This window comes from Hylobates moloch, unplaced genomic scaffold (genome assembly GCF_009828535.3).
Source record: "Hylobates moloch isolate HMO894 unplaced genomic scaffold, HMol_V3 SCAFFOLD_21, whole genome shotgun sequence".
Classification (NCBI taxonomy): Eukaryota; Metazoa; Chordata; class Mammalia; order Primates; family Hylobatidae; genus Hylobates; species Hylobates moloch.
In genome coordinates, this window is record NW_026652296.1 from 27,808,799 (window position 1) to 27,836,708 (window position 27,910).

The window sequence follows — 27,910 nt, forward strand, 5'->3', positions numbered from 1 at the left end:
TCTGTTGCCCAGGCTAGAGTACAGTGGCACAATCTCAGCTCACTGCAACCTCTGCCTCCTGGGTTCAAGAGATTTCCGGCTAATTTTTGTATTTTTAGTAGAGATGGGGTTTCATCATGTTGGCCAGGCTGCTCTCAAACTCCTGACCTCAAGTGATCCGCCCTCTTTGGCCTCCCAGAGTGCTGGGATTACAGGTGTGAACCCACCACACCCGGCTGAACCGCATCTTTTAAAAGCAATTATCAAAATATAAACTTTGGCTGAAGGAAAAGATGGGGAGAAGAAAGGAGGAGCAGGCAAGGATAGAAAATTCTCCACGTGCTGGGTCTATAAGGGGATCTGTCTGCAACTTTTTTTTTTAATAATCACAATCTTTAAAAAGTGCTTCTGGGCTGGGCACAGTGGCTCACACCTGTAATCCCAGCACTTTGGGAGGCCAAGGCAGGTGGATCACGAGGTCGAGAGATCGAGACCATCCTGGCCAACATCCTCGGAGTTCAGGGGGCTCCTTCCGTAGGGAAGCCTTCCTAGGGTCTGTCTAAGGAGGCCACCCCACCATTGCCCAGTTCCATGGTTCTTGCTGACATTCTTTATCAGCTGACACACTCACTTTCACTGTTTTGTGTTTTGTGTTTTGTTTTTGTTTTCTGTTTTTAGTATTTTGTTTTGTTTTGCTTTGTTTTGCTTTTTGAGATGGAGTTTTACTCTTATTGCCCAGGCTGGAGTGCAATGGCACGATCTTGGCTCACTGCAACCTCTGCATCCTGGGTTCAAGCAATTCTCCCTGCCTTGGCCTCCCAAGTAGCTGGGATTACAGGCATCCACCACCACACTCGGCTAATTTTTGTATTTTTAGTAGAGATGGGGTTTCGCCATGTTGGCCAGGCTGGTCTTGAACTCCTGACCACAGGCGATCCGCCCACCTCGGCCTCCCAAAATGCTGGGATCACAGGCATGAGCCACTGCGCCCAGCCTTGTTTTTGTTTTTGAGATGGAGTCTCACTCTGTCGCCCAGGCTGGAGTGCAGTGGCATGATCTTGGCTCACTACAACCTCCACTTCTTGGGTTCAAGAAATTCTCCTGCCTCAGCCTCCCAAGTAGCTGGAACTACAGGCACCCGCCACCATGCCCAGCTAATTTTTGTATTTTTAGTAGAGACAGGGTTTCACCATGTTGGCCAGGCTGGTCTCGAACCGTTGACCTGTTGATCCACCCACCTCAGCTCACTGGGATCCCAAAGTGCTGGGATTACCGGCATGAGCCACTGTGCCCAGCTTGCTTTCACTCTTGTCTGTCTGTCTTCTATCTCCCACGCCAGCCAGAGAGCTCTGGGATGGCAGGGATGAGCCTGTTTCCCCAGGGCTGGGTCCTGGTTTCAACAAACATTGGTCCCCTGAGGGTTTCTGTGGGCGCTGAGATGTGCCGGCGATGGCACTTCATGCCAGGCATTGTTCTCTGTGCCTTATGCACCCTGACTACCTACATACGGAAGAAAATGTGGCACAGAGAGGTGTGGTCGCTTGCCCAAAGTCACACAGCTGGTAAGGGGTAGCACCAGATACTAACCCCAGCAATCTGGCTCCAGAACTCATGCTCTTAACCCCATTCTATGCTCCTTATACAACACCCAGCACAATGATACAACAGTAATTATTATTATATTTGTTGCTGGATCAAGGAATAAATGGAAAGCCTGAAGAAATCATGCCTTGCTAAAAGAGGGACCCATCTTGCTTATCTGGAGTTACAGCCAAGGCACTTAAGCACTTAATGGTCCTTCCAGGTAGAAGACAGATATCTGGGGGCAGGCCATGAGCCCTGCAGCCTCCTTCCAGACAGAGCTGGGAGTCAAACTGGCTTTGTGTGCTTTCGAAACCTCCTGGGGAGACTGAAAGGCACTCTTTCCTCTTTAAGAACCACTGACTTCCCTCAAAGATCTGGCACAACCTGGACTGAAGCTAGGAAAAGGGAACTTACAGAATAGGAAGAAGGACACTGGCATGTCCCCTCTTCCTTCCAAGGCATGCAGTGACAGTTGGGGTGCCTCAGACACGGTATGGAGCCCGCACTCATAATCCACCTCCTTAAAAGACTTTTGAAAGAGAAAAATGATCCTATTTTCCTTTATCCTACATCAACAAAAGTTGAATTTTCCTTTCTCCCATTTAAAGCCACAGTTGGTTTTTTAAAATGAGAAAGGGTTTTTTACATTGATATGAAAATATCTGCAAGATACATTCAGTAAAAAGCAAGAGGTAAACTTGTTAAAATTAATTTTTTAAAAAAGCAAGGAATACAGCATAGCAAGACACCATCTCTACAAAAAATTAAAATGAAAAAATTAGCTGGATGTGGTAGCATGCACCTGTAGTCCTAGCTACTCTGGAGGCTGAGTCAGGAGGATTGCTTGAGCCCAGGAGGTCAAGGCTTCAGTGAACTATCATCACACACTGCACTCCAGCCTGGGCTACACAGGAAAACCCTATCTCTAAAAGAAATTTAAAAGAATAAAAATTTAAAAAAATAAAAAGCAAAGAGTAGAACAGTGTGGACAGTAGACTGCCATTGCATATAAAAAAAGGGAGGAAACTGATGACTGGACACTAAAATTTAAAAGAAGAAGTAGAGAGGGCCGGGTGCAGTGGCTCACACCTGTAATCCCAGCACTGTGGGAGGCAAGACAGGTGGATCACCTGAGGTCAGGAGTTCAAGACCAGCCTGACCAACATGGTGAAACCCTGTCTGCACTGAAAATACCAAAATTAGCCGGTGGTGCGTGCCTGTAGTCCCAGCTACTTGGGAGGCTGAGACAGGAGAATCACTTGAACCTGGGAGGCAGAGGTTGCAGAGAGCTGAGATCGCGCCACTGCACTCTAGCCTGGGTGACAGAGTGAGATTTCATTTCAGAAAAAAAAAAAAAAAAAAGTAGAAGTGACTAAAGGTACTTCTGTATTTATTTCTAAAGGTCACAGGAGGCTGGGTGCAGTGGTTAACGCTTGTAATCCCAACACTTTGGGAGGCAGAGGCAGAAGGATTGCTTGAAGCCAGGAGTTTGAGACTAGCCTGGGCAACATAGCAAGACCCCATCTCTACCAAAAAGTTCTTAAAAATTACCCAGGCAGAGGCTGAGGCAGGAAGATCACTTGAGCCCAGGAGTTCAAGGCTGCAGTGAGTTATGATCACGCCACTCCACTCCAGCCTGGGCAACCAAGCGAGACCCTGTCCCTAAAAAAATTAAAAATAAAGATCGCAGGAAACAGAAAACAGTAATCACTTAAAGGGACATACCTGGGCACATGGGTGGTGGGGGAGAAAGACATTTTCTCTGTATATCAAAAAGTTATCATGAAAAAAGTACCTTTTGGATTTTGAACCGTTTGGATATATTGAACTGTGTGGATATGTTACCTATTCAAAACAAACACAAACACAATAAGAACGATGGCCAGAGTCACTACCAACGGGTCCTCCCACACACAGTGGTGGCACCTCCTGGCTGCAAACAATGACACTGAAGACCACCACCCAGGAACCACCCGATCTTCAGACCAGACACAAATTGTCCCTCCTAGGTCTCACTTTACTCGCTTGTAAACTGGAGATTTCTTATCCTTTCCTGCCCACATCACAGTGTGGTTGTAAATCTCAAATGAAATTCACAGGGCAGGTAAATAGGACCCTGGCATGGTCTAGTGCATATAAAGAAAGATGCCTTTAAGTATTCCTATTATTTGACTTACAGGAGTATTATCTCAGGGGAAAAATCAAGCTCTAAACAGAGAAAAGGCTTCATGCACAAAGGATATCTTTACAACATTAAACTCAATAAAACCTAAATGTCTGAAAACAGGGGAATAGCTTAGCCAATGAAACAACTGCCTCCATTAGTAATGATGACTTGGAAGATTATGTAGCAATATGGAAAATACCTTAGGATATTAGCATTGAGTGAAAAGTAGTCTGAAATTACATATATAGTATGATTAAGGACATATGAAAACACACATAGCCATGTGCAGTAGAGAGACTTAAGCAGCCCCCATACTGTGTGCCTCCCGGTGCTCAATCCCTCCTTTGATCCCCTCCCCTGGAGTGTGGTGGGACCTGTGACTTGTTTCTAACCAACAGAATATGGCACAGGTGACAGGGTGTGCAGGACTATGTGCACATGATTACATGATTTGTTATATAAGATTGCAACACCTGGCCAGGCGCGGTGGCTCACGCCTGTAATCCCAGCACTTTGGGAGGCTGAGGTGGGCAGATCACCTGAGGTCGGGAGCTCGAGACTGACCAACATGGAGAAACCCTGTCTCTACTAAAAATACAAAATATAGCCGGTCATGGTGGCACATACCAGTAATCCCAGCTACTTGGGAGGCTGAGGCAGGAGAATCGCTTGAACCAGAGGCAAAGGTTGCAGTGAGCCAAGATCGTGCCATTGCACTCCAGCCTGGGCAACAACAGCGAAACTCCGTCTCAAAAAAAAAAAAAAAAAAAAAGATTGCAACACCTATCTTGCTGGAGTTTTTCTCCCTGTTGTTGGCTTGAGCCTTGCAAGCAGCTCTGTTGGTGAATCCCGCATGGCCAGGAACTGTGGGCAGCCTCTAGAGGCTAAAGGTAGCCTCCCACCAACAGGAAGAAACAGAAGCCCTCAGTCATGCAGGGGCAAGGAAGTGAATTCTGCCAACAACCTGAGTGAGCTTGGAAGTGGGTCCTTCCCCAGTCAAGCCCAAGATGATTCCACAGCCCCAGCTGACAACATTTTTTTTTTTTTGAGATGCAGTCTCACTCTGTGGTCTAGGCTGGAGTACAGTGGCATGACCTTGGCTCACTGCAACCTCTGCTTCTGAGATTCAAGCAATTCTCTTGCCTCAGCCTCCCAAGTAGCTGGAATTAGAGGCCCGTGCCACCATGCCCAGCTAATTTTTGTATTTTTAGTAGAGATGGGGTTTCACCATGTTGGCCAGGCTGCTATTGAACTCCTGACATTAAGTGATCTGCCCACCTTGGCCTCTCAAAGTGCTCGGATTAGAGGCGTGAGCCACCACACCGGCTCCAGCCAACAACTTGATTGCAGCCTTGTGAGAGCCTGAACAGAGAAGCCAGCTAAGCCATGCCCAGACTCCTGTCCCACCAGAACTGTGAGGTGATAAACGTGCATTGGTTTAAGCCACTAAGACTGTGGTATTATCACACAGCAACAGATAATAAACCATACATACGAAACTGGAAGAAAATACATACACCAAAATGCTAACAGTGGTTACATTTGGGTATTTGGACTAGCGGTATTTTTTTAAATTTTCTAGATCCCAAATAGCTTCCAATATGCTTGCAATACCTACATAATGATTGAAAGTTTTACAGGAGAAACTAGATGCAAAGATGCTGATCAGGGCTGGGCACAGTGGCTCACACCTGTAATCCCAGCACCTTGGGAGGCCAAGGCAGGAGGCGCTGCTTGAGCCCAGGAGTTTGAGACCAGCCTTGGCAACATAGCAAGACCTCATCTCTACAATTATTATTTTTTTAATTAGCCAGGCATGGTGGCATGTGCCTGTAGTTTCAGCTACTCCGGGGGCCAAGGCAGGAGGATCACTTGAGCCCAGTAGTCCCAGACGAGCCTGGGCCACATACCACATTGGTGCAAAAGTAATTGCGATTTCTGCCATTACGTTTAATATCAAAACTGCAATTACTTTTGCACCAACTTAATAGCAAGCGCTTGTTTCTTAAAAAAAAAAAAAAATTTAATTAGCCAGGAGTGGTGGCATGTGCCTGTAGTCCCAGCTACTCTGGGAGCTGAGACAGGAGGATCGCTTGAGCATGGGAGGTCGAGGCTGCCGTGGTGATCACACCACTGCACTCCAGCCTGGGTGACAGAGCAATATCCTGTCTCAAAAACAAAAATGCTTATCATGTTTGAACTCTCCACACACCGCAGGTACTCGGTCCTGCCCCGTTGCAGAACTCACACAAAAACCGAGCCTACAGAGCGGCCTTACCTCCAGTCGAGTTGATGTCCTCCTCAAACATTTTCTCTATCTCGGCCAGGTGTATCTCAGTAAACAGCTGGGACCCAGGCTGGAGGTCGGGCACCTGGCTAAGGGTGATGGATGGTGTTGGGGAGCTAGCAGCCTCCTTGTTCTGGAAGCCATGTGGGATGGACAGCTGGAACGAATATAACAAGAACCAGGGACTGAGCGTTTCAATTTCCTGAGCCATTTTCAGCACATGATTTAAAGAGAGACTCTTTGAGAAAGAACAAGGTAAGTAGTGTTATGATGTTACTGACAGAAATACATAATTCTTAACCATTTTTAGACCTAAGAAGATAAAGAAAAACCTAGACTCTTCTGACTTTGGAGAGGGAACCATTGTTCACAGATGCCACAACTGAGGCTCAGGGAGGATACAGCCAAGTCCTATCTTACTCATAATGGGGTGTTCATTTATAAAGGACCTCAGTTCAGTAACTATATCATTTCAAATCTTCAGTGGTCAGAATTCAGAACCCCAGGGGGCTGGGCGCGGTAGCTCACGCCCGTAATCCCAGCACTTTGGGAGGCCGAGGAGGGCGGATCATTTGAGGTCAGGAATTTGAGACCAGCCTGACCAACATGGTAGAAACCCATCTCTACTAAAAATACAAAAACATTAGCTGGGTGTGGTGGCGTATGCCTGTAGTCCCAGTTACTCAGGAGGCTGAGGCAGGAGAATCACTTGAACCCAGGAGGTAGAAGTGGCAGTGAGTTGAGATTGTGCCACTGCATTCCAGCCTGGGCAACAGAGCAAGACTCCAAGACAGACAGACAGACAGACAGACAGACAGACAGAAAGAGAGAGAGAGAGAGAGAGAAAGAAAGAAAGAAAGAAAGAAAGAAAGAAAGAAAGAAAGAAAGAGAAAGAAAGAAAGAAAGGAGAGAGAGAGGAGAGAGAGAGAGAGAAAAAAAAGAAAGCAAAAGAAAGAAAGAAAGAAAAAGAAAGAAAGAAAAGAAAGGGAAGGAAGGAAGGAAGGAAGGAAGGAAGGAAGGAAGGAAGGAAGGGGAAGGAAGGAAGGAAGGAAGGAAGGAAGGAAGGAAGGAAGGAAGGGAGGGAGGGAGGGAGGGAGGGAGGGAAGGAATCGACCCCAGGGAATCCAGCTCCATTTTCCCTAATTTGACCTGGTCCTGACCAGCCCAGATGTCCCATCTCAGTCAGATGAGCTCACCTGCCCCACCCCTGGCCTCCCTGCCAACACACCAACACTCACACAGACCCCTCCACTGGGGGTTCTCCCTCACTTCCCCCTTCTACTCATCCTTCCCAAATCCCCCCAGAAGCCTTCCCCACCCCTCCAGGCCTCATGATGCTTCCTCTCCTCACCCCTCCGTGAAACTGATAGATACTTAGCATAATGTGTCAGGTCACCAAAGCTCAGGCCATCAAAGGCTGCCTTCCCTAAAAGACTCCAAACGTGGACAATTAGATGACCTGAGTGGCAGGCAGGCAGTGTTGCTCGCTGAGACACATTGCTTTGGGCCTTGGGAAGTTGAGAAGCCTTTAGTTCAAAAAGCCAAAAGACAAGGGATTAAATTGCTCACTCTCCCCACCTTAGCCCCAACTAAAGAGCAAATGTGCTCATCCTCCTGTGACCTTTCATTCAATAGCCCAGCATCTCTACACATTGACTCAGTGCCAGGCACTGTGGAAACAGCACTGTGGATACACTGTGAACATAGTGAGGGTCCCTGCCTCCATGGAGCCCAACAGAGGAGCACGTGAAGGCTCTCACCACCCACCCAGACCCCAAATTAGAAATCTCAACATCACCTTCAGCTCCTCCCTCTTCTTCCTATGCATTCTACCGTCCCTCCAGTTGATTATTCCTAGGATCCATCTCCTACATATAAGCCTCCTCTCCCACACCCCTGCTCATCCCGAACTCTAGTCTTTTGCTAGGACAAGTACAATGACCACCACTAACTTAGACCAGAGTTTGGCCTTCTCTTCCCATCCACCTCCCAACACTGGCACCAGTCATCCTTCTAGGCAGTAAATTTATTTTATTTATTTTTTTTTTTGAGACACAGTCTCACTCTGTCACCCAGCTGGAGTGTGGCGCGATCTCAGCTCACTACAACCTCTGCCTCCTGGGTTCAAGTGATTCTCATGTCTCAGCCTCCCAAGTAGCTGGGACTACAGGCATGAGTCACCACGCCTGGCTAATTTTTTGTATTTTTAGTAGAGACAGAGTTTCGCCATGTTGACCAGGCTGGCCTCAAACTCTTGACCTCAGGTGATCCTCCTGCCTTGGCCTCCCAAAGTGCTGGGATTACAGGCATGGGCCACCGTGCCTGGCTTCTAGGCAGCAAATCTGATCAATGACTTTACCCTGCTTCTGACACTCTTCACCCCAACTCCTGAGTGTAGCATTCAAAGTACTTCCTAACCAGCTCTGACCTATCTTTCTAGTTTCAAGCATGCACCATGTTCCAGGCACACCACCTGCTCCCCACCATCCCCAAGCCTAGCAAGCATTCCATGCTTACTCACATTGTCTCCCATATACAAACCAGCCCGTCTCCCCCTGAGGTGAACCCCTACCCACTCTTCAGACTCTCGCTCAAATGGAACCTCCCCCAAGGAGCTCTTCCATAACTTTCAGATGACAGTCATCACTGCCACCTCCATATTCCCAGGTCTTTGTTCATATCTGCCCCTCAAGGCATAGTAAATGTGCATGTCTGTCCATACATGTAGGCAGCAAGGCATGAGGGGAAGCACACGGCTGCAGAGCCCCAGAGCTCTGGGTTGGAATTCTGTCTGGCTCTCCCACTTAGAAGCTATTTTAACTTAGGCGTATCATATCACTTCCCTGAGCCATAGGTTTCCTCATCTGCAAAAGAGAACCACAGACCCTACCCTGTAGGGTTGTGGTTGAGACCTAAATGATACCTGAATACATGTGAAGCCCCAGTAAACTGTAATTACACAATAAATGACAGCTCTTGTTATTACTCCTTGTCTCATAGTGAGCTTTTTCAAAGACAAGGGCATGTTTAACTTAACTTAATCTTAATCTAATTTGTATTAATTATCTCTATATTCCCCAGCCCCAAGCACATAACAGACAATTGATACATACCTGGCTTGATATAAACTCTTACAGCCCATCCCACCATTATCACAACCTGCTGGACAAAATTAAGTAGAGAAGTGGAGTCCATGTACAGACTGTACTTCACGGGGCTCAGGTGTATTGCATTTGACTCATGTAGCTTTTTTGTTTTGTTTTTTTAGAGACAGGGTCTTGCTCTGTTGCCCAGGATAAGTGCAATCGTGAGATCATGGCTGACTGCAGCCTCGACATCCCGGGCTCAAGCAATCCTCCCACCTCAGCCTCTGGAGTAGTGGGGACCACAGGCATGTGCCACCATGCCTGACTAATTTATTTTTTACTTTTTGTAGAGATGGGGTTTCACTATGTTGCCCAGGCAGGTCTCAAACTCCTGGGGTCAGCGATCCGCCTGCCTTTGCCTCACAAAGTGCTGGGATTACAGGTGTGAGCCACCATACCCAGTCTCAGGCAGCCCTTTAAAAGTACACTTAGGTCAGGCATGGTGGCTCACGCCTGTAATCCCAGCATTTTGGGAGGCTGAGGCGGGCAGATCATGAGGTCAGGAGTTCGAGACCAGCCTGGCCAACATGGTGAAACCCCGTCTCTACTAAAAATATAAAAATTAGCTGGGCGTGGTGGCACATGCCTGTAATCCTAGCTACTCAGGAGGCTGAGGCAGGAGAATTGCTTGAACCCAGGAGGCAGAGGTTTCCGTGAGCCGAGATGGTGCCACTGCACTCCAGCCTGGGCGACAGAGCGAGACTCTGTCTCAAAAAAAAAAAAAAAAAAAAAAAAAGTACACTTACCTGCCCAGTAAATATCTGAGTATGCAACCCCCTCTCCGATGCAGAAACCCCTGTACTTCCATGCTGGTAAGTGAGGTTTTGGGTGACTCTGGAATGCCCCACCCTTTATTAGTTCAGATAATTGTCTTACCTTTTGGAGTTGAGGGATCTCTGCTAAGTCTTCAGAAGACATTAGTCTTGACCTAGAATAGGGAATCATAGTCACCTTAACTCCAGTCGTTGTAAGGACCACGTGGAAGGCTGACTTAACCAGGTCACAGAAAGGTGGAAAAGAAGTCAAGGTCAAGGGAGAGGGTGGCTGCCCCTTGCCCATGGACACTCCCAGCAAGCATTTGATGAGCATCCCTTTTCCCAGAGATTTCCCCAGCAAAAAGCTTTTGCCAAGCTTGCACCTGAGCCTTTCTTCCCCTGATAGAGAGTTGTCCTGCAGAAGCCATGGGGTTTCACAAGTTTCTTTACTCCTGACATAATGCCAGAGACTTTCTAAAGGGGATCGCACTTTCTACAGAAGTAGAAGAATCTTAGGAGGCCATGTGGTAGTCCAAGTACAATTAACAGATTAGAAAAATGAGGGCTCCTCAGGCCGGGCGTGGTGGCTCACGCTTGTAATCCCAGAACTTTGGGAGGCTGAGGCGGGCGGATCACGAGGTCAGGAGATCGAGACCACGGTGAAACCCCGTCTCTACTAAAAATACAAAAAATTAGCCGGGCGTGGTGGCGGGCGCCTGTAGTCCCAGCTACTCGGAGAGGCTGAGGCAGGAGAATGGCGTGAACCCGGGAGGCGGAGCTTGCAGTGAGCCGAGATTGCGCCACTGCACTCCAGCCTGGGCGACAGAGCGAGACTCCGCCTAAAAAAAAAAAAAAAAAAGAAAAATGAGGGCTCCTCATTTCCACTGCATATACCCTCCCCACCTGCCTTCCAGTGCCCTTGCAAGTCAGGACTTCGGGAGAGCAGACAGAACAGAGTTCTGCTCTGGGAATATAAAGGGAACATTTCTATTGGGTCAGCAAGGCCTCCATATGAGATGGATGACAGCGTTTTGTTAGGGTCATTGGAGCACCAATCCACCTCGTCAGCAAGTCCCACCAGGCAAGAGTCCAGAGGGCACTCTAGGATGGCAGGGGGACAGCCGAGAAATAGTTAAGCCCAAGACACGCACAGGGGGCAGACCAAGTGAACCAGCTTGGCTTGACCTGAAGGGTCCTGGGGGCAGAGAAGAGGGAGGAATCATGGGAGAGAAAAAAAAAAAAAAATTGGCAGCAGAAAGTAGAACCTTGAATACCCGGCCAGACAGTCTGAACAAAATGAAGAGCAACAATGAAAGTTCATCAGCGGCCAGGTGCAGTGGCTCACAGCTGTAATTCTAGCACTTTGGGAGGCCAAGGCGGAAGGATCACCTGAGGTCAGGAGTTTGAACGAGACCAGCCTGGCCAACATAGTGAAACCCTGTCTTTACTAAAAATATAAAAAATTAGCCGGGTGTGGTGGCAGATTCCCATAATCCCAGCTACTTGGGAGGCTGAGGCAGGCGGATTGCTTGAACCTGGGAGGCAGAGATTGCAGTGAGCCGAGATCAAGCCATTGTACTCCAGCCTGGGCAACAAGGGAAAGACTCTGTTCCAAAAAAATAAAAAATAAAATTCATCAGCACAAGCTGGAGGGAGAAGGCTAAACGGTACGCAAGAATGCTCTAATCTAGCAGTGTCTTGGCAACAGCTCACATCTAAGGACCAAAGGAGAGAGGACGGCCTAAGGGAAGGAGATTTGGAAGCCAAGAACCAAGCTAACAGAAATGCCAGAACCACTTAGAGAAAAAGGAGCAAAGAGGGAAACTGGTTTAATGCATGTGATACTAGGCTGTCCAATTAGGAATAAAAAAATAGGATGAGGCGGGAGGATCACTTGCATCCAGGAGTTTGAGACTAGCCTGGGCAACACTGAGACCCCATATCTACAAAAAATCCAAAATTAGCCAGGTGTGGTGGCACACGCCTATATGCCCAGCTACTCAGGAGGCTGAGGTGGGAGAATTACTTGAGCCCAGGATGTCGAGGCTGCAGAGAGCTGAGATCGTACCACTACACTCCAGCCTGGATGACAGAGTGAGACCCTGTCTCGAAAAAAAAAGAAAAGAAAAAGAAATAATAAAAACGAGTATCTGGAAATCTGGGGACTGAAACTTGAGGAGTGGCTACATTTAGAGGACAGAAAGAGCAAGAAACACACAAGACAGCTAGGAGAATGGGACGCTACAAAGTGAGCTAAGGTGATAAGGGAAAGAAATGGTCACTGAAAAAGGCAATTAAGAGGTTACCAGTGAAAAAGCTAAAGTGTATGTAAAATGTTAAGTCCATTTCTGTTAAGAATATATGCATGTACATATTGGCACATGCACAAAAAAGGGCCTGGAAACATATACTCCAAAATTAATAGCAGTCATCTCTGGCAGGTGAGATTATGGAAGATGTTTATAGCCTAAATCATGCAATTCTCTGATTTTTATTTTAATTAAAAAAGGGTTCACGGCAATCTTTTGAGACGGCGTCTTGCTATGTTGCCCAGGCTGGTTTTGCACTCCTGGGCTCAGGTGATCCTCCCACCTCAGCCTCCCAAGTAGCTGGGACAACAGGGGCACGCCACCACACCAGGCTCATGGCAATCTTTAAAATGTGTTTCAACGGCTGGGCGTGGTGGCTCACACCTGTAATCCTAGCACTTTGGGAGGCCGAGGCAGGCAGATCACCTGAGGTCAGGAGTTCAAGACTAGCCTGACCAACATGGATAAACCCCATCTCTACTAAAAATACAAAATTAGCTGGGTGTGGTGGTGGACGCCTGTAATCCCAGCTACTCGGGAGGCTGAGGCAGGAGAACCGCTTGAACCCGGGAGGCTGAGGTTGCGGTGAGCCAAGTTCGCACCATTGCATTCCACCTGGGCAACAAGAACACAACTCTGTCTCAAAAAAATAAAATAAAATGTGTTTCAGTGGAGTGGGTAGGATGGTGGGTAGTAATTTAAATGACTCCTTTGTGAAAGGCCACTGTTGAAGAGTGATTGCTGCATCATTCATAGGAGCAAAAACCAAAAGTGAACCATTACAGACACAGAAATGAACAAATCAGTGCACCTGCACCTAGGACATCACCCAGACATCAGGATGAATCTGACTTCCAGCAGCTAAGAGAGATTTTCATGAAGTACTAATAAGAAAAGCATGATGCAGGCCAGGCACAGTGGCTCACACCTGTAATGCCAACACTTTGGGAGGCCAAGGCGGGAAGATCACTTGAGCCCAGGAATTTGAGATCAGCCTGGGCAACATGGTGAAACCCCATCTGTACAAAACATACAAAAAATTAGCAGGGTTGGCCGGGTGCGGTGGCTCACGCCTGTAATCCCAGCACTTTGGAAGGCCGAGGCGGGTGGATCACGAGGTCAGGAGATCGAGACCATCCTGGCTAACACGGTGAAACTCCGTCTCTACTAAAAATACAAAAAATTCTCCGGGCGTGGTGGCGGGCGCCTGTAGTCCCAGCTACTCCGGAGGCTGAGGCAGGAGAATGACGTGAGCCCGGGAGGCAGAGCTTGCAGTGAGCGGAGATTGCAACACTGCACTCCAGCCTGGGTGACAGAGCGAGACTCCGTCTCAAAAAAAAAAAAAAAAATTAGCGGGGTATGGTGGCACTCACCTGTAGTCCCAGCTACTCAGGAGGGTGAGGTGGGAGGATTACCTGCATCCAGAGTTCGAGGCTGTAGTGAAGAACTGTAATCACAACACTGCACTCCAGGGCCTGGGTGAGAGAATGAGACCTTGTCTCAAAAAAAAAAAAAGATGCAAAAAAGGGTGCACAGTATGATGCCAATTTTTATAAAAGAATGAAAAAATAGCCTGGGCACAATGGCTGACGTCTGTAATCCCAGCTACTCGGGAGACTGAGGCATGAGATTCGCTTGAACCCAGGAGGTGGAGGTTGCAGTGCGCTAAGATTGTGCCACTGCACTCCAGCCTAGGTGAAAGAGTAAGATTCCATCTCAAAAAAAAAAAAGTTACCACCATCAGCGATGGAACAAAATGACATCCATCACACACCTCCTGATCCGATACACGCAGGGCACATTGCTTCGGTAGTATTACGGCCAAAAAAAAATACATCATCTGAATCTAATCATAAGGGAACAGACAAACCCACATTACAGGATATTCTACAAAATAACTGGGCTTTTTTTTTTTTTTTTTTTTTTTGAGAGTCTCACTCACACGCTGGAGTACAGTGGCTCAATCTCAGCTCACCGCAACCTCCACCGCCCAGGTTCTGATTCTCATGCCCCAGCCTCCTCAGTAGCTGGATTATAGGTGCATGCCACCATGCCCAGCTAACTTTTGTATTTTTAGTAGAAACAGGGTTTCTCCATGTTGGCCAGGCTGGTCTCGAGCTCCTTGGCCTCAAGTGCTTTCCGCCCACCTTGGCTTCCCAAAGTGCTGGGATTACAGGCATGAGTCACCGCGCCTGGCCAAAGTAAAATGCCATGTAAACCAAAGAAAGGCTAAGGAACTGTTAGAGATGAAAGGTGACTCAAGAGACCCAACAACTAAAGGCAATGCACGATTCTGAATTGAATCCCAAATTGGGGAAAAAACAAAAATGCTGCAAGGGCTGTTATTCAGTGAAATTATGTAAAATTTGAACATGGACTCTGTATTATTAGATATTATATTAATGTTTTCTGCTTTTGATAACAGTATTGTGGTTACGAGAATGTCCTTGTTTCACGAAATGTACACTTGAAAGTATTTAGGGGTAGGCCGGGCGCGGTGGCTCACGCTTGTAATCCCAGCACTTTGGGAGGCCGAGGCGGGCGGATCACGAGGTCAGGAGATCGAGACCACAGTGAAACCCCGTCTCTACTAAATATACAAAAAAATTAGCCGGGCGTGGTGGCGGGCGCCTGTAGTCCCAGCTACTCGGAGAGGCTGAGGCAGGAGAATGGCGTGAACCCAGGAGGCGGAGCTTGCAGTGAGCCGAGATTGCGCCACTGCACTCCAGTCTGGGCGACAGAGTGAGACTCCGTCTCAAAAAAAAAAAAAAAAGAAAGTATTTAGGGGTAAAAGGGCATGATGTCTAATTCTCAAATGATTTAACAAATACATGTATAATAATACAAATGTGGCAAAATGTTCACAATTAGTCTATCTGGACAAAGGAAAGTTATTTATAGTAGTCTTACAACTATTTATATATTTTTAATTATTTCAAAACTAAACATTTTGTAAGAGAAATGTCTTTCACCAGGAGAAAGTGGTTCTATGTATGTTCATGAACAGAGGCAAAACACCAAGTGGAAAAAAAAAATGCTGGTTGCTGGCAACAGAGACCACCCAAAAATAAAGGGCAGGAATAAGAGGGGAGAGGCCAAGACAAGTACCATTCCTCCAACTCTTAAGGGAAGGAAGGGAAGGCTGAGATGTAAAACTAGGTTGATATTTAGAACTGGAGAACAGGTCAGATCAGAAGTCACATCCATCTGCCTCAATCTGTCCCCTAAAGTTGACCTGTCCGGAGCTGACGGAAGAGGGACAGGGCAAGGCAGGTGAGGAGAGTACCATCTGGAACAGGGGTGAGAATTCAGAGCAGCCACTGAGGGAACATGCTAGGGATGAGAGGGGAACGAGTGGTTTGTAGCAATTTGTAGAGGCAGGTGACTTAAGGATACATGCATTGAAAGCCGGCCAGGACACAGATAAGAGCTGCTCTCCAGCCTTGGAGGTCAGGCGGAGGTCTTCAGCAGAGGTATCCAATCTTTGGGAGGGCAACTTTCACCCAAAACGCTCACTCACCCTGACTCAATTTGATCTCCTCAGTTAATCTTGCTGGCAAAGTCTGGCAAAGTGCTATAACTTTCCAACTCCCATCTCAACAAAGACATCGGCAGCTGTTCCCAGTCCAAGACAGCTCCTTTATGAAGTCGAGACGGAACTCTGGGTCTGCTGGTCACTTTTAGAACCAGGGAAATGAGACAGAATTCCATATGAAGAACATAAATGAAGCATCAGAACCCATCCCACAAACCATAATCACAGAACCATTTTTCATCCAATTTGAAACATTTCTTTTATTGAAGAAGTTGAACTTACAGCAGACAGTGAAAGGAGCTACAGCACAAACAGCCAGGACAAACACAGACACAAAATAATACATAAAACAAGTAGCGGGAAACTGGAAGATGCCAGGGAGTCCTCTTATAAAGCAGGGCTCACCAAAACCAAAAGGCCAACTGGCTCCAGGACAGCAAAAGGCACAGTGGCTCCTCTGCTCCTCTGCCTTCTGCCCCATTTGAAATGGGGGATTACAAATCCAGACTTCAGGGCAGGCCTAGACTTGATGCAGCCACTGCAATCTTGGTCCATGGCGCAATTCGGCAGACAAGTTGGTGAAAGGTAAGTGTCTCCAGAGATTTCAGTCAGGGATGTGGCTTCCAGATGTTAAAAGATACCCAGCTAAGTCACAAGGAAGTGGATGTTTTCAAATGCTAAGTGACCACCAAACAAAACATTCTCCCTGGGCTTTCACCACTCAGAGAACACCAACATACAAAAACAAGTCTGTTCCCATTTCATCAATAATGGAGACAAAGGGTTTTGTCATAGTGTAGAATATTAAGAATGGATGAAAAAAAGTCAAAAAAGGTGCAGAGGTCCTATAAATCAGGGTTTACTAGACTAGATATTAATAAATTAGGTTTTTTTTTTTAAAAAAAGGCTGTTGGCCCTAAATATGACAGTTTCCCATTGTTTCTTAGCTTAGTATATTCATTTTCCAACACAATGTTAGCAATTCTTACAGCAGTTCTTGCGTTTTTCCAATAACACATATTTATTAATCAAATGGTATACATTTTTCACTACAACCTATTTTCACTGATTAATACATTTATCAGTATTTTAATGTGGCCTAAAATACGCTAAATTCTGTCACATTAAATATGTTTTTCCCCCTCTTTATGTGAGTAAAAAAAGGAAAATATTAAGATGCATTTCACTTTTTAGCTAAGGAAAAGTTCAGAAAACTCCCACCTTTTTAAAAAAGAATGAAAATATCCTAAGTAACTCAGGTTAGAAAAACAGTAACAGGGCCAGGCGCAATGGCTCACGCCTATAATCCCAGCACTTTCGGAGGCTGAGGCAGGAGGATCACTTGAGCCCAGGAGTCTGAGATCAGCCTGGGCAACATAGTGAGACCATGTCTCTATTTAAAAAAAAAAAAATTTAAAAGAGAAAAAAACAGTAATAATAAAACAAGTGGGGAGGACGACATTTAGAAGAAAAATCTCCTAGATAAACCTCTGCACAAAAATAATTTTGGAAAAAAGTTAGAAGTCCTACCTGAGATTAATTCAGGCGTCACTTGCTAATGCTAAGGAAATTCTGATTGGAAGGCAGCAACTCAGGCGCCCAAGGGCCACATTAACAGATGCAATTACCTGCCCTAGAGAAGGCGCTTCCTCACACTCCCACTTAGCTGCAATGCCAAATACTGTCCTTTCAAGCCTCAACCCTGTGATTTCAAGATATCAAAACTTATATCCTTCTTCAGCTCTATGTAATTTGTCAAAAATTTCAAGATGCAACTCTGTAGCCAAAAAGAGAGCCTTTTTCTTTTTCAAACAAAAATAAACAAGAGAGAAGTCACTAACTGCTAAAACTAGCAGGGACCCTTAAGATTGGTATCACAGGATCACACCTTTAGCTGGCAGCAGGTTGAGGTCAGTAACTCAGCTCACATGACATTTAAAACCACACAACATTACCAGAGAGAGCTACAGGTTCAGATGCCAATGGTTTGAAAAAACCATGATTCAGGCCAGGCGCAGTGGTTCACGCCTGTAAACCCGGCACTTAGGGAGGCCCGAGGCAGGTGGGTCACAAGGTCAGGAGTTTGAGACCAGCCTGACCAACATGGTGAAACCCTGTTTCTACTAAAAATACAAAAATTAGCCGGGCGTGGTGGTGTGTGCCTGTAATCCCAGCTACTCAGGAGGCTGAGGCAGGACAATCGCTTGAATCTGGGAGGCGGAGGTTGCAGTGAACCAAGATTGCACCACAGCACTCCAGCCTGGGTGACAATAGCAAGACTCCGTCTTGAAAGAAAAAAAAAAAAAACACGATTCAAGAAAAAGGCAGATTCTCATGTGTTCAGCAGCTACTTTAAAAAAAAAAAAAAAAAAAAGGCACTTCTTGGCCAGGAATGGTGGAGGACTGCTTGAGCCCAGGAGTTTGAGACCAGCCTGGGGAACATAGCCAGACCTTGTCTCTACAAAAATAAAAAAATTAGCTGAGCAGTTCCAGCTGCTTGGGAGGCTGAGGTGGGAGAATCACTTGAGCCGGGGAAGTCAAGGCTGCAGTGAGCCATGACCATGCCACTGCACTCCAGCCTGGGTGACAGAGCGAGGCCCTGCCTGGAAAAAAACCAAAAACAACAACAAAAAAGCACTTCCTAATGATTGGGGAAAATATTAAATATTAGGTCAGAGAGTTAAAGACTCTTAGAAATTTTTAAGAATACATTTATTTCACTCAACACTGAATCTTAAAATTACTACTTCTTCAGACCGGGTACAGTGGCTCAGGCCTGTAATCCCAGCACTTTGGGAGGCCGAGGAGGGCGGATCACTTGAGCTCAGGAGTTGCAGACCAACCTGGACAGCATAGTGAAACCCCATCCCTACCAAAAAAAAAGAAAATCATTACTTCCTCTCTCAGGCTTCAAAATTAAGGAGGAGGGAGGGACAAATCGGGATATCCCATAGCTGCCTGCAAAAAACACAACAGCTTATTCCATTCTCCCAAGCAGGATTTAAAATTTCAAAGTGAAAACAGCAGTCATATATAATTATACATGCTTAACTCTCTCACATTTTGTAGAAAAACATACAAAATACCAAAAAAAAAAAAAAAAAGACTATCAGGTTAGAAAACTTAAGTAGAACACCAAAATCCAGATGACCTTGAAGTTTTCCTGGATCTTAAAATCACTAGAACTACTTCAAAATACATAAACAGGCCCCATTATGAAAAATATAAATATGAACATGATAAATAAGCATGAGAGGAAAGGAAACTGGTCACTCAGATAAACCATGACAGGTCCTGGGTAAAATACATTTAGACGATTCGGGGATGGAGGTACTAGAATTAGCAAGGCCCTCCCGCAGCTTGCAACCTGTGGGGAAAAAGCCAAACAGGTGGTAGGCCACTTGTATTATTCCTCCTGCCAAAGCCTCCTCTTTCAGAGTCAAAAACCAAAAGTAGTTGAGACACTGTGCTTTTCTATCAAAACTGCCCTTCACTGGTGAAAATCAGCCTCCACTGGCAATGTTTGCTGGGAACTGTACACTCTCCCACTCTTTCTTGTTCCAGTATCCCACTGACTTTTACAGACCTCAGTAAATTTCTGAACCAGGACTCAACTCCTCACTGAGCCAATGAAAAGCCATGCTCTGCAGACTTCAGATGCAGGGCCTAGCAGAGGACTCTGGTCTTAACTCCTGGTCCGTGGCATTCCACTTATAGCACTGTCTCCCTCATTTATTTCAGTAAAGGTCAGAGGTGGGTGCCAGCCACATACCCACTTCATATGTTCAGTCTTACCCACTTGTGTGCTTGACCTTGGACTTAACTTCAATACTCTGCATTGCAATTTGTGAATCATCCATTAAGGCTAAATCTTAAAAACTAATCTCTGTCTCCACTGGAGACTTAGTAACTAGTAAGAACCACAAATCCAGCTTTTTAAGATTCACCGATAGACTGACTCTCACTCAACAAAAGCTTCCCACATCCCACTCTACTGCTAAAACAGAAAGTAAATGAAAGGCTCAGTAGATGGAATAAATTACTCTTCCTCCTCTGCCTCATACCTACACCCAGCCTCACCAACAATCTCCTCCGACTGCAAAAAAAAAACACTCAAAGTAAACCAGGAAAAAACTAAGGTAGACATTTTTAAAAAGTAAATAAGGCAAGACAAATAGAATTCCAAACTGCCTATATATATATATATATATATATATATATATATATATATATATAATCATATATCTTATATATATAAAATCTTTTAAATAGAGACAGGGTCTCTTGCTATGTTACAGGCTAGTTTCAAACTCCTGGGCTCAAGCAATCCTCCTGCACTGGCCTCCCAAAGTGCTGGGATTACAGGCATGAGCCATGACACCCAGCCCCAAACTGCTGATAGGTCATTTTACAACTATAATTTTATCCCTTGATGCCACTTACAAAGTTCTAGGCATTGGTGGGTAACCTGGTTTGCTTTCAAATGGTCACAGGACAAAGAACTGCCGACTCACACTCAGAAACATGTCTATGAAGGCTATTTCCATTTCACATTTCAGAACCTGAGAGCCTCCAATACAAGGAAACGAGAGTTATTTACATTTTGATACGTACACACACACCTCAAGATTTAAGGTTCTAGACTGAGGAGCCTAGAAATTTGACTCTAAGGCTTGACCTGCTCATCTAGATAACCAAATTAATGAAGCTACCGGATACAACCTCAATAGAGTACACAGAAAGCTTCTGCACTCCAAGGACTAAGGTAACATTACTTCCCAAATCAGATTAAGCCAAAGGGGGAACAGACCTTCACAAGTCACAGCTATATAGCAATTTGGGCCAGGCACAGTGACTCACACCTCCCAGCATCTGGGAAGGAAGAGATGGGTGAATTGTTTGAGCCCAGGGGTTCAAGACCAGCCTGCAATATAGCAAACCCCGTCTCTACAAAAAATACCAAAAAATTGGCCAGGCATGGTGGCTCACGCCTGTAATCCCGGCACTTTGGGAGGCCAAGGCGGGTGGATCACCTGAGGTCAGGAGTTCCAGACCAGCCTGGCTAACATGGCAAAACCCCGTCTCTACTAAAAATACAAAAATTAGCTGGGTGTGGTGGTGGGCGCCTGTAATCCCAGCTACTTACTTTCAAGGCTGAGGCAGGAGACTCGCTTGAACCCAGGAGGCGGAGGTTGCAGTGAGCCAAGATGGTGCCACTGTACTCCAACCTGGGCAACAAGAACGTAACTGTCTCAAAAAAAAAAAAAAATACAAAAGAATTAGCCAGCCAGGCATGGTGGTGTGCACTACAGTCCTAGCTACTAGGGAGGTTGAGGTGGGAGGACAGCTTAAGCCCTGGAAGTTGAGGCTGTCATAAGCCATGACTGTGCCACCTGCACTCCAGCCTGGGTGACAGGAGACCCTGTCTCAAAAAAACAAAAACAAAAATGATACACAATTTGGCTGAAGTCATCTAGGTTAATGGTTCTAACTGCAGTCAAGTTCAATGTAAAAGTACACAATCCCTTCAGGCTTTTAGAGAAAACTCTGAACACTCAGTTATACCCTCGCATGTGAAAATGAAGAGAAAAAAAGCAGCAAGCGTCATGCAGATACAGAAATAAATATGAACTCATCTGGTTTTGACATTTTACAAACTAAATGTGTGAATTCAAAAGTATGATATCGAGCAGGGAGTGGTGGCTCACACCTGTAATCCCAGCACTTTGGGAGGCCAAGACAGGTTAATCACTTGAGGCCAGGAGTTCAAGACTAGCTTGGGCAACATGGCAAAACTCCCATCTCTACTGAAAATACAAAAATTAGCCAGGCATAGTGGCACAGGCCTGTAATCCCAGCTACTCGGGAGGCTGAGGCATGGGAACTGCTTCAGCCTGGGAGGTGGAGATTGCAGTGAGCCAAGATTGTGCCACCGCACTCCAGCCTGGTTGACAGAGCAACACTGTCTGGGGGAAAAAAAAAAAAAGACATATCACAACAGTGCCAGACCAGAAAAATGACGGGTGGTTCACAACACTGATCACAGACTGAGGTTCAGCTTGTTTCAAAGCAATGTTCTCTGTTATCAACAGTCAGATTTGGGTCACCCACATGCTAGCAAGCTAATCTGACTAGGCTGATCAGGCCTAAAGCTTGCATTTTTATTTGTGGACTTTGCAATGAACTACGGTCAACATCACAAAAGGAGTCCTTTATACTCAATCTTCTAAAACAATCCTTAAAAGAAAAACTATAGAGGATCACCTTGGCTAGAGCAAAAGAAAAATGCTTCCTTTTCAAAACCCTTCACATTCTAGAGAGTAAATCTTGAAGAAAATATGGGTTTTTTAATCAATGAATCTGAGACATTGAATCTTCATTTAAAAGCAAACAAAAACAGGATAAACATAACAGCCTGAAAACAGAAGGGAGTTCTACTTGTCCATATACCATGCTGAAAAGGAAATACTAAAAGAACTTGTTACTTATTTTACAAAACACCCAAAGCCTGTCTGAAGGAATGCCCTTCCGAATTCTCAGGATACAAAAGCCCTGTCCTAAGCTTTTTCTAATCTATAAACAGAATTTCAGACCAGATCTGAAGAATTTGTGCCATAAATAATGCCTCTTGTCTGTACAGAGCTTTCTCTAGCTTTGTGGTTGCTTGCTTTTTTTTTTGTCCATCAGCTCCTTCTAATCCCAACAAGTACCCAGTGAGGGAGGCACTTCAGCCAAAATCATCATCTGTCTTGCATGTAAGAACAAGAGAGGTCAAATAGCTCAAAACTCACAAAGCAGGAGAGACCTGCAAGAGGACTCAAGTCTGATGTTCCTCTTGCCAGAATTATTATTTAAAATTGCAGACATGTAGATAAGGCCCAAATTAAAATGCAGGTTTTCAACCTCCAAACTCAGAATCTCTGGTGATGAATTTTTATAAATACATTATATCAAACAAGTTCCCCATGTGATTCTGAAGCCCATCGGTTTGAGAATCATCAGCATCAACAATGATCCAAATCGAGCCAGAGAACCCATTTGTTTACCTATCCTTCATGAAACACAAAACCTGCCAAGCAAACCAAGCAGCAAAGACTGTATGTGCTTCAAATTCAAGAGCCAGGTCAATGCACTTGGTCAGATACCCACGGTTTCGGCTTCTCTCTTTACCAAGGTAACTTCTCAGTTGACAGTAGCCAACAGTATCTTCACAAACTCCTTGCACTCCTGGAAGGTATCTTCTTGTAGATGACCAATACATATGGTGTCAAATTCCTTCTGAAGGTATTTAACACTTTAAGGGAGGTATCATACCATTAACTATGGGTGCAACCCTTGTCAAGATCATCAAGTTGGGTTTATAGAGCGTCCATAACCATGACTCTACCTATCCTACAACACACTACTTCTGCCCATTTAACTTTATTTCTGACTGAAAATGGCAGCAAGTCTCCTTTTGAACTCGTTTCTAATGGCATAGAATTTTATAAGGGAGAAAAAAAATGGTGACAATTTTAGATTATTTTATAGATTGAGATGATGTTAACTGACTTTGAAACATACTTTCAGGGCTGGGTGCAGTGGCTCGCACCTGTAATCCCAGCACTTTAGGAGGCCAAGGTGGGAGGATCACTTGAGCCCAAGAGTTCAAGACCAGCCTGGGCAACATAAGAGGACCCCATCTCTATAAAAAATACAAAGTTTAGCTGGGCATGGTGGTGCACGCCTGTAGTCCCCACTACTCACGAGGCTGAGGTGGGAGGATCGCTTGAACCCAAGAGGGCAAGGCTGCAGTGAGCCAAGATCATGCCACTGCACTCCAGACTGGGAAACAGAGGGAGACCCTGTTTCAAAAAAGAAAGGAAGAAAGAATCACACACCTTCAGAAAAAAAAAAAAAACAAAATCTCCCCACAGTCATCTGCTAAGCACTGTCCTCCTATATTTCTCAGGAGGAAATGCCCTGAAAAGGCTTCACAGCAGATAGGCCAGGCCTTGGACTTCCGAGAGAAAAAACCTCTTACAGCAATGAGAATTTTAAAAAGCAGGAGGCTGTGCAATATAATGTGAATGAAGAGAAAAGAAGTCAGCTTAGAAATAAGCACATCTGGCCGAGCACAGTGGCTTACGCCTGTAATCCCAGCACTTTGAGAGGCTGAGGTGGGTGGATCACGAGGTCAGGAGTTCAAGACCAGCCTGACCAAGATGGTGAAACCCCATCTCTACTAAAAATACACAAAAATTAGCCGGGTGTGGTGGCGGGTGCCTATAATCCCAGCTACTTGGGAGGCTGAGGCAGAGAATTGTTTGAACCCGGGAGGTGGAGGTTGCAGTGAGCCGAGATTATGCCACTGCACTCCAGCCTGGGCAACAGAGTGAGACTCCATCTCAAAAAAAAGAAAAAAAAAAAAGAAGAAGAAGAAGAAATAAGCACATCTGAAAAATCAGTAAAGGATGTGAAAAGATCAGTCCTCACTGAAGAAAGAAGCACTGGTTTCTCATCACTTGAACCTAACAGCATATACCCAGGGCAAGACAAATTTCAGAAGACATGATACTCTTGAAATACAGAATTTTATTTAGAAACTGTTTAAAGTAGAAAAAAACCCTGTCAAGAAAGACCAGGTGGAAAATGGGTTCCCAATAAAATGGAATTTTAGGGCAACAAAAGTCTAAAAGGCCACAAAAGAGAAATAGCACCACTGTCATTTGAACAATGGCTAGTTACTTGCATTTTTTGGCATTGTTAATCACTGAATCTGGGTTTTCCTCTGAATTCCACACAAAGCATGCACTACACAACATTTTTATCATAAAATACTTGCTTTCTACACACATTTCAGGACAAGCTACCACCAGAAACAAATCAATACAAATACATCAGGGGCTGAACAATCTCAGTAGTGGGTGAGACACATTTTGCAGAATCCTGCCAAACAAAGGAACTGAATAGGCTGTGGGCAAAGCAAATGAGGGAGAGTTAAGGAATGAAATATTTTAAATATTAATAATTAATTCAGACACGGTACTGTATTTTCTGCAAAAGAAAATTAACATTTAGTAACACACTAATGAATTTTATCTCCAAAGAGATTAGTGCACTGGCAAAGTATTCGGATTACAGTGGAGAGCTGTGAACAGCAGATACCGAAAACACCCCAGCCTGGCAGATCCCAAGGTAACGATGGCCTTCACTGACCACTCCCTTTGCCAGAGGTCCAGAAAGAACTTGGAGCATGATCACCTGCCTGCTGCACTTCCAACTCTAAGCAGCAAACTTCAAGGAGCCAAAGAGGAGTCCCCAGCGGGCAAGGGGAGCGGAGAAGAGAAACGTGGTAAATGTAAACCTAAAAGACAGTAAAATAGGACACAATCCCCATTCAAATCCCAGAGATGTGGGAAAGTCCCCAAAAGTAGCTGTTAGATTAAAAAACTGGGCACACCTTACTTCCCCAAAAAATATAATACATAGAAATTTCGGGGATAACTGGAAAAATAAGAGAAATGCTCAATGAAAACCGAGCTCTTCAACTCGAACATCTCAGGGCTGAAACACACCCTCTATTATCCAGGCAACGATGCCTCTTGCTTTTTAGCAGGGATGCAATTGGTCAATGACATCAAGTAACTTTACAGGGCAACTTTTTAAATGTTCGTTTTAGACCAAAGCCTAGGCCTATGAGGGTTCAAGCAGCCCTGTAAGACCTGTGACAGCAGGTTCCAAAGGTTCCAAGGTCTGGCCCTTCCTTCCCACACACAATGTCAAACGCAAAATCTCTTGTCATGTTACATTTTATATTTTGAAATGTGGAAGCATATTTTAAATACTCTTAAGGCATTTATTTATTACAACATTCTCTGATTTCACATTAGCTTAAAATTCAATTCAGTCTTTACATTTCTCCACTGAGGTCGCTACCTCAGCATATTACATAACACCTCTCCAGCATTCAGTGTGACCCGCATCCATATGGTGAGCCCCACGGTCAGCCTCTCTGTTTCCCAGGTGAACCAACTAGATGTTAATACTGCTCTGCTACAAGGTAAAAGCTCCTAACTCAAACTTATTGGAAAAGGAGTGAAACGTCTGCAAAGTGCACTTTAAGAAGAGGTACTTTTTGCTTATGAAAAGAAACCAGTGAGTCCTCTAAGGATAACAAAAGGGAGTATTTTACAGTTAAGCACATGATTTGGAGTGAAGAATTCCGATGTTGCTCTGCTGGTCCAGGCTGTTAATACTCTTCTTGCTCCTCCTGTGGGCCCCCTTCATCAGGTATCACAAAGCCTTCCTGAAATAGGAAAATGAGAGGGGAAAGCCACTGAAAGATCCATTTCTACTGTGAGTTCACTTTCCTCACACTTAAAGCCTCTCAAAGACAATGGTTCTTTCTGGCTCTACACAGGCCAGGTGACTGCTATTTCTTGGGTAGTAGAATTGCATCTCACCAAAGACAAAAACTGAGCACAATCAAACTTACCCTCAAACTTTTGAAAGTGATGCATACTTACATTGTCTTCATTATGGTGGTAACTTCACCCATGTCATCAAAGGTACATTGTAAATATGTGCAGTTTATTATGTCAGTTATACTTCAATAAAACTGTTTTATAAAAAAGAAAGAAGGCCAGGTGTGATGGCTCATGCCTGTAATCCCAGCACTTTGGAAGGCCAAGGCTTGAGCCCAGAAGTTCAAGACCAGCCTGAGTAACAGAGTGAGACAATGTCCCCCCCTCCCCCCCCAAAAAAAAACAAACAAAAAAAACAACTAGCCAGGCCTGGTGGGACATGCCTGTAGTCCCAGCTACTCCCCACGGGGGCCAAGGCAGGACTGCTTGACCCAGGAGGTCAAAGCTGCAGTGAGCCATGATCGCACACCACTCCAGCCTGGGCAATAAATTGAGATCCCCGTCACTAAAAAAAAAAAAAATTACCCTCAAAAATTCCTGAAGTCCCCTGTAAAGTTCAGTACTCTAACATCTTCTCTCAATAAACTGTCTATACAGCCAGCTTTCCTTTTATGCCTTCCCTTTGTTATACTTAGGAGCCATGCTTTATCCAAAATATTCACAACAGCAAGACTGACTCAACATCAGTGGCAGAAAAATTGAGTGCATAAGGAAAGAGCAGATTCACGACTCCCACCCATCTCATTCTCACTCCAGGGCATTCTGGCATGGACTCAGAGCAGGAAATTACTATACTAGTCTGCTGTAAAATCAGGCTTCTCTTTCAACCACCATCTTATTTCTATTAACTAAATCTCTATAGCTGAACTTACTTAAGATGTGGCTCCACTAAAATAATACTCAGACTAAACCAAGGACCCCTATACCTTCGTTGTCTTTTTTTCACTACATAGCACAGAGCAAGCTCTAAATTAAAGATTTGTTCAACAGATTATCAACTTTTCAGTCATCTGTCTTAATCCCCTGAACTTCACAAGATATGTCTCAAGCACAGTGATAGTAACAGCATTATTACTACCTTGTATTTGCATAGTGCTACACATACTACCAGTAGTTTGTAGTTTGATCCTACAGACCTTGCTGGGCACACAGAATTACAAACATCACCATTAAACAGTGGACACAGCCAGATAACAAATCCTAAATCTAGAAAAAAATGAGTCTTCCCTGATCAACTAACATGTCGTGATTAATATCAACAGATTTGACTGTGCAATAAACATGAATCCAAAGAAACTTGATCATAGAGTACTTTGAGGGAGTGAGAACCAGGCAAATTCCTAGGAGGGAGGAGAAAGGCATGCCCAGACATGACATGATATGTGGGCGCGTTGTGGAAAAGGGAGCACGTGCCTGCTTCTCCAGGCATGCCCCGGGCCCTGATAAAATGGAGGCAGCACCTGAAGCTGAGGGATCCAAGCAATAGGAGGTGGGGTGGGGTGAGGACATGGGTTGCTTCTAGCTAAGAGCAGTTTGTGGCACTCATCACCTATCAGTGGCCACATACTACAGATGCTGGGCAAGCCAGCCACCTCCTTGTCCTATTTCTTCTTCAGAAGCTCACAGACCTCAGGCAGAAGCTAAAGCTGGGCAGAGGTGCCCTCTGGCTGACTTTGAGGGGTCAAAGCTGAAGGCTTTTGATGAATGCAACACTGGAATACAAGAAGCATCAGCACAGAGTT

At 45.1% G+C, this 27,910-nt stretch overlaps 2 protein-coding genes across 2 annotated transcripts in view; both read right to left on the reverse strand.

Annotated features, from left to right (window-relative positions):
- The window catches only part of EFCAB8 (EF-hand calcium binding domain 8), a 108,381-nt gene extending 98,026 nt beyond the window's left edge, over nt 1–10,355 (reverse strand). Inside the window, 3 exon segments of the mRNA XM_032143267.2 lie at nt 6,009–6,174; nt 10,040–10,091; nt 10,302–10,355. Of these exon segments, the coding sequence (XP_031999158.1) occupies nt 6,009–6,174; nt 10,040–10,081 (208 nt within the window). The 5' untranslated portion in view covers nt 10,082–10,091; nt 10,302–10,355.
- Nucleotides 10,356–24,316: 13,961 nt separating this feature from the next.
- Nucleotides 24,317–27,910, reverse strand: part of MAPRE1 (microtubule associated protein RP/EB family member 1) — a 31,747-nt gene continuing 28,153 nt past the window's right edge. The window contains exon 7 of the mRNA XM_032143268.2: nt 24,317–26,050. Within this exon, the coding sequence (XP_031999159.1) occupies nt 25,994–26,050 (57 nt within the window). The 3' untranslated portion in view covers nt 24,317–25,993. The remainder of the gene's footprint in view (nt 26,051–27,910) is intronic.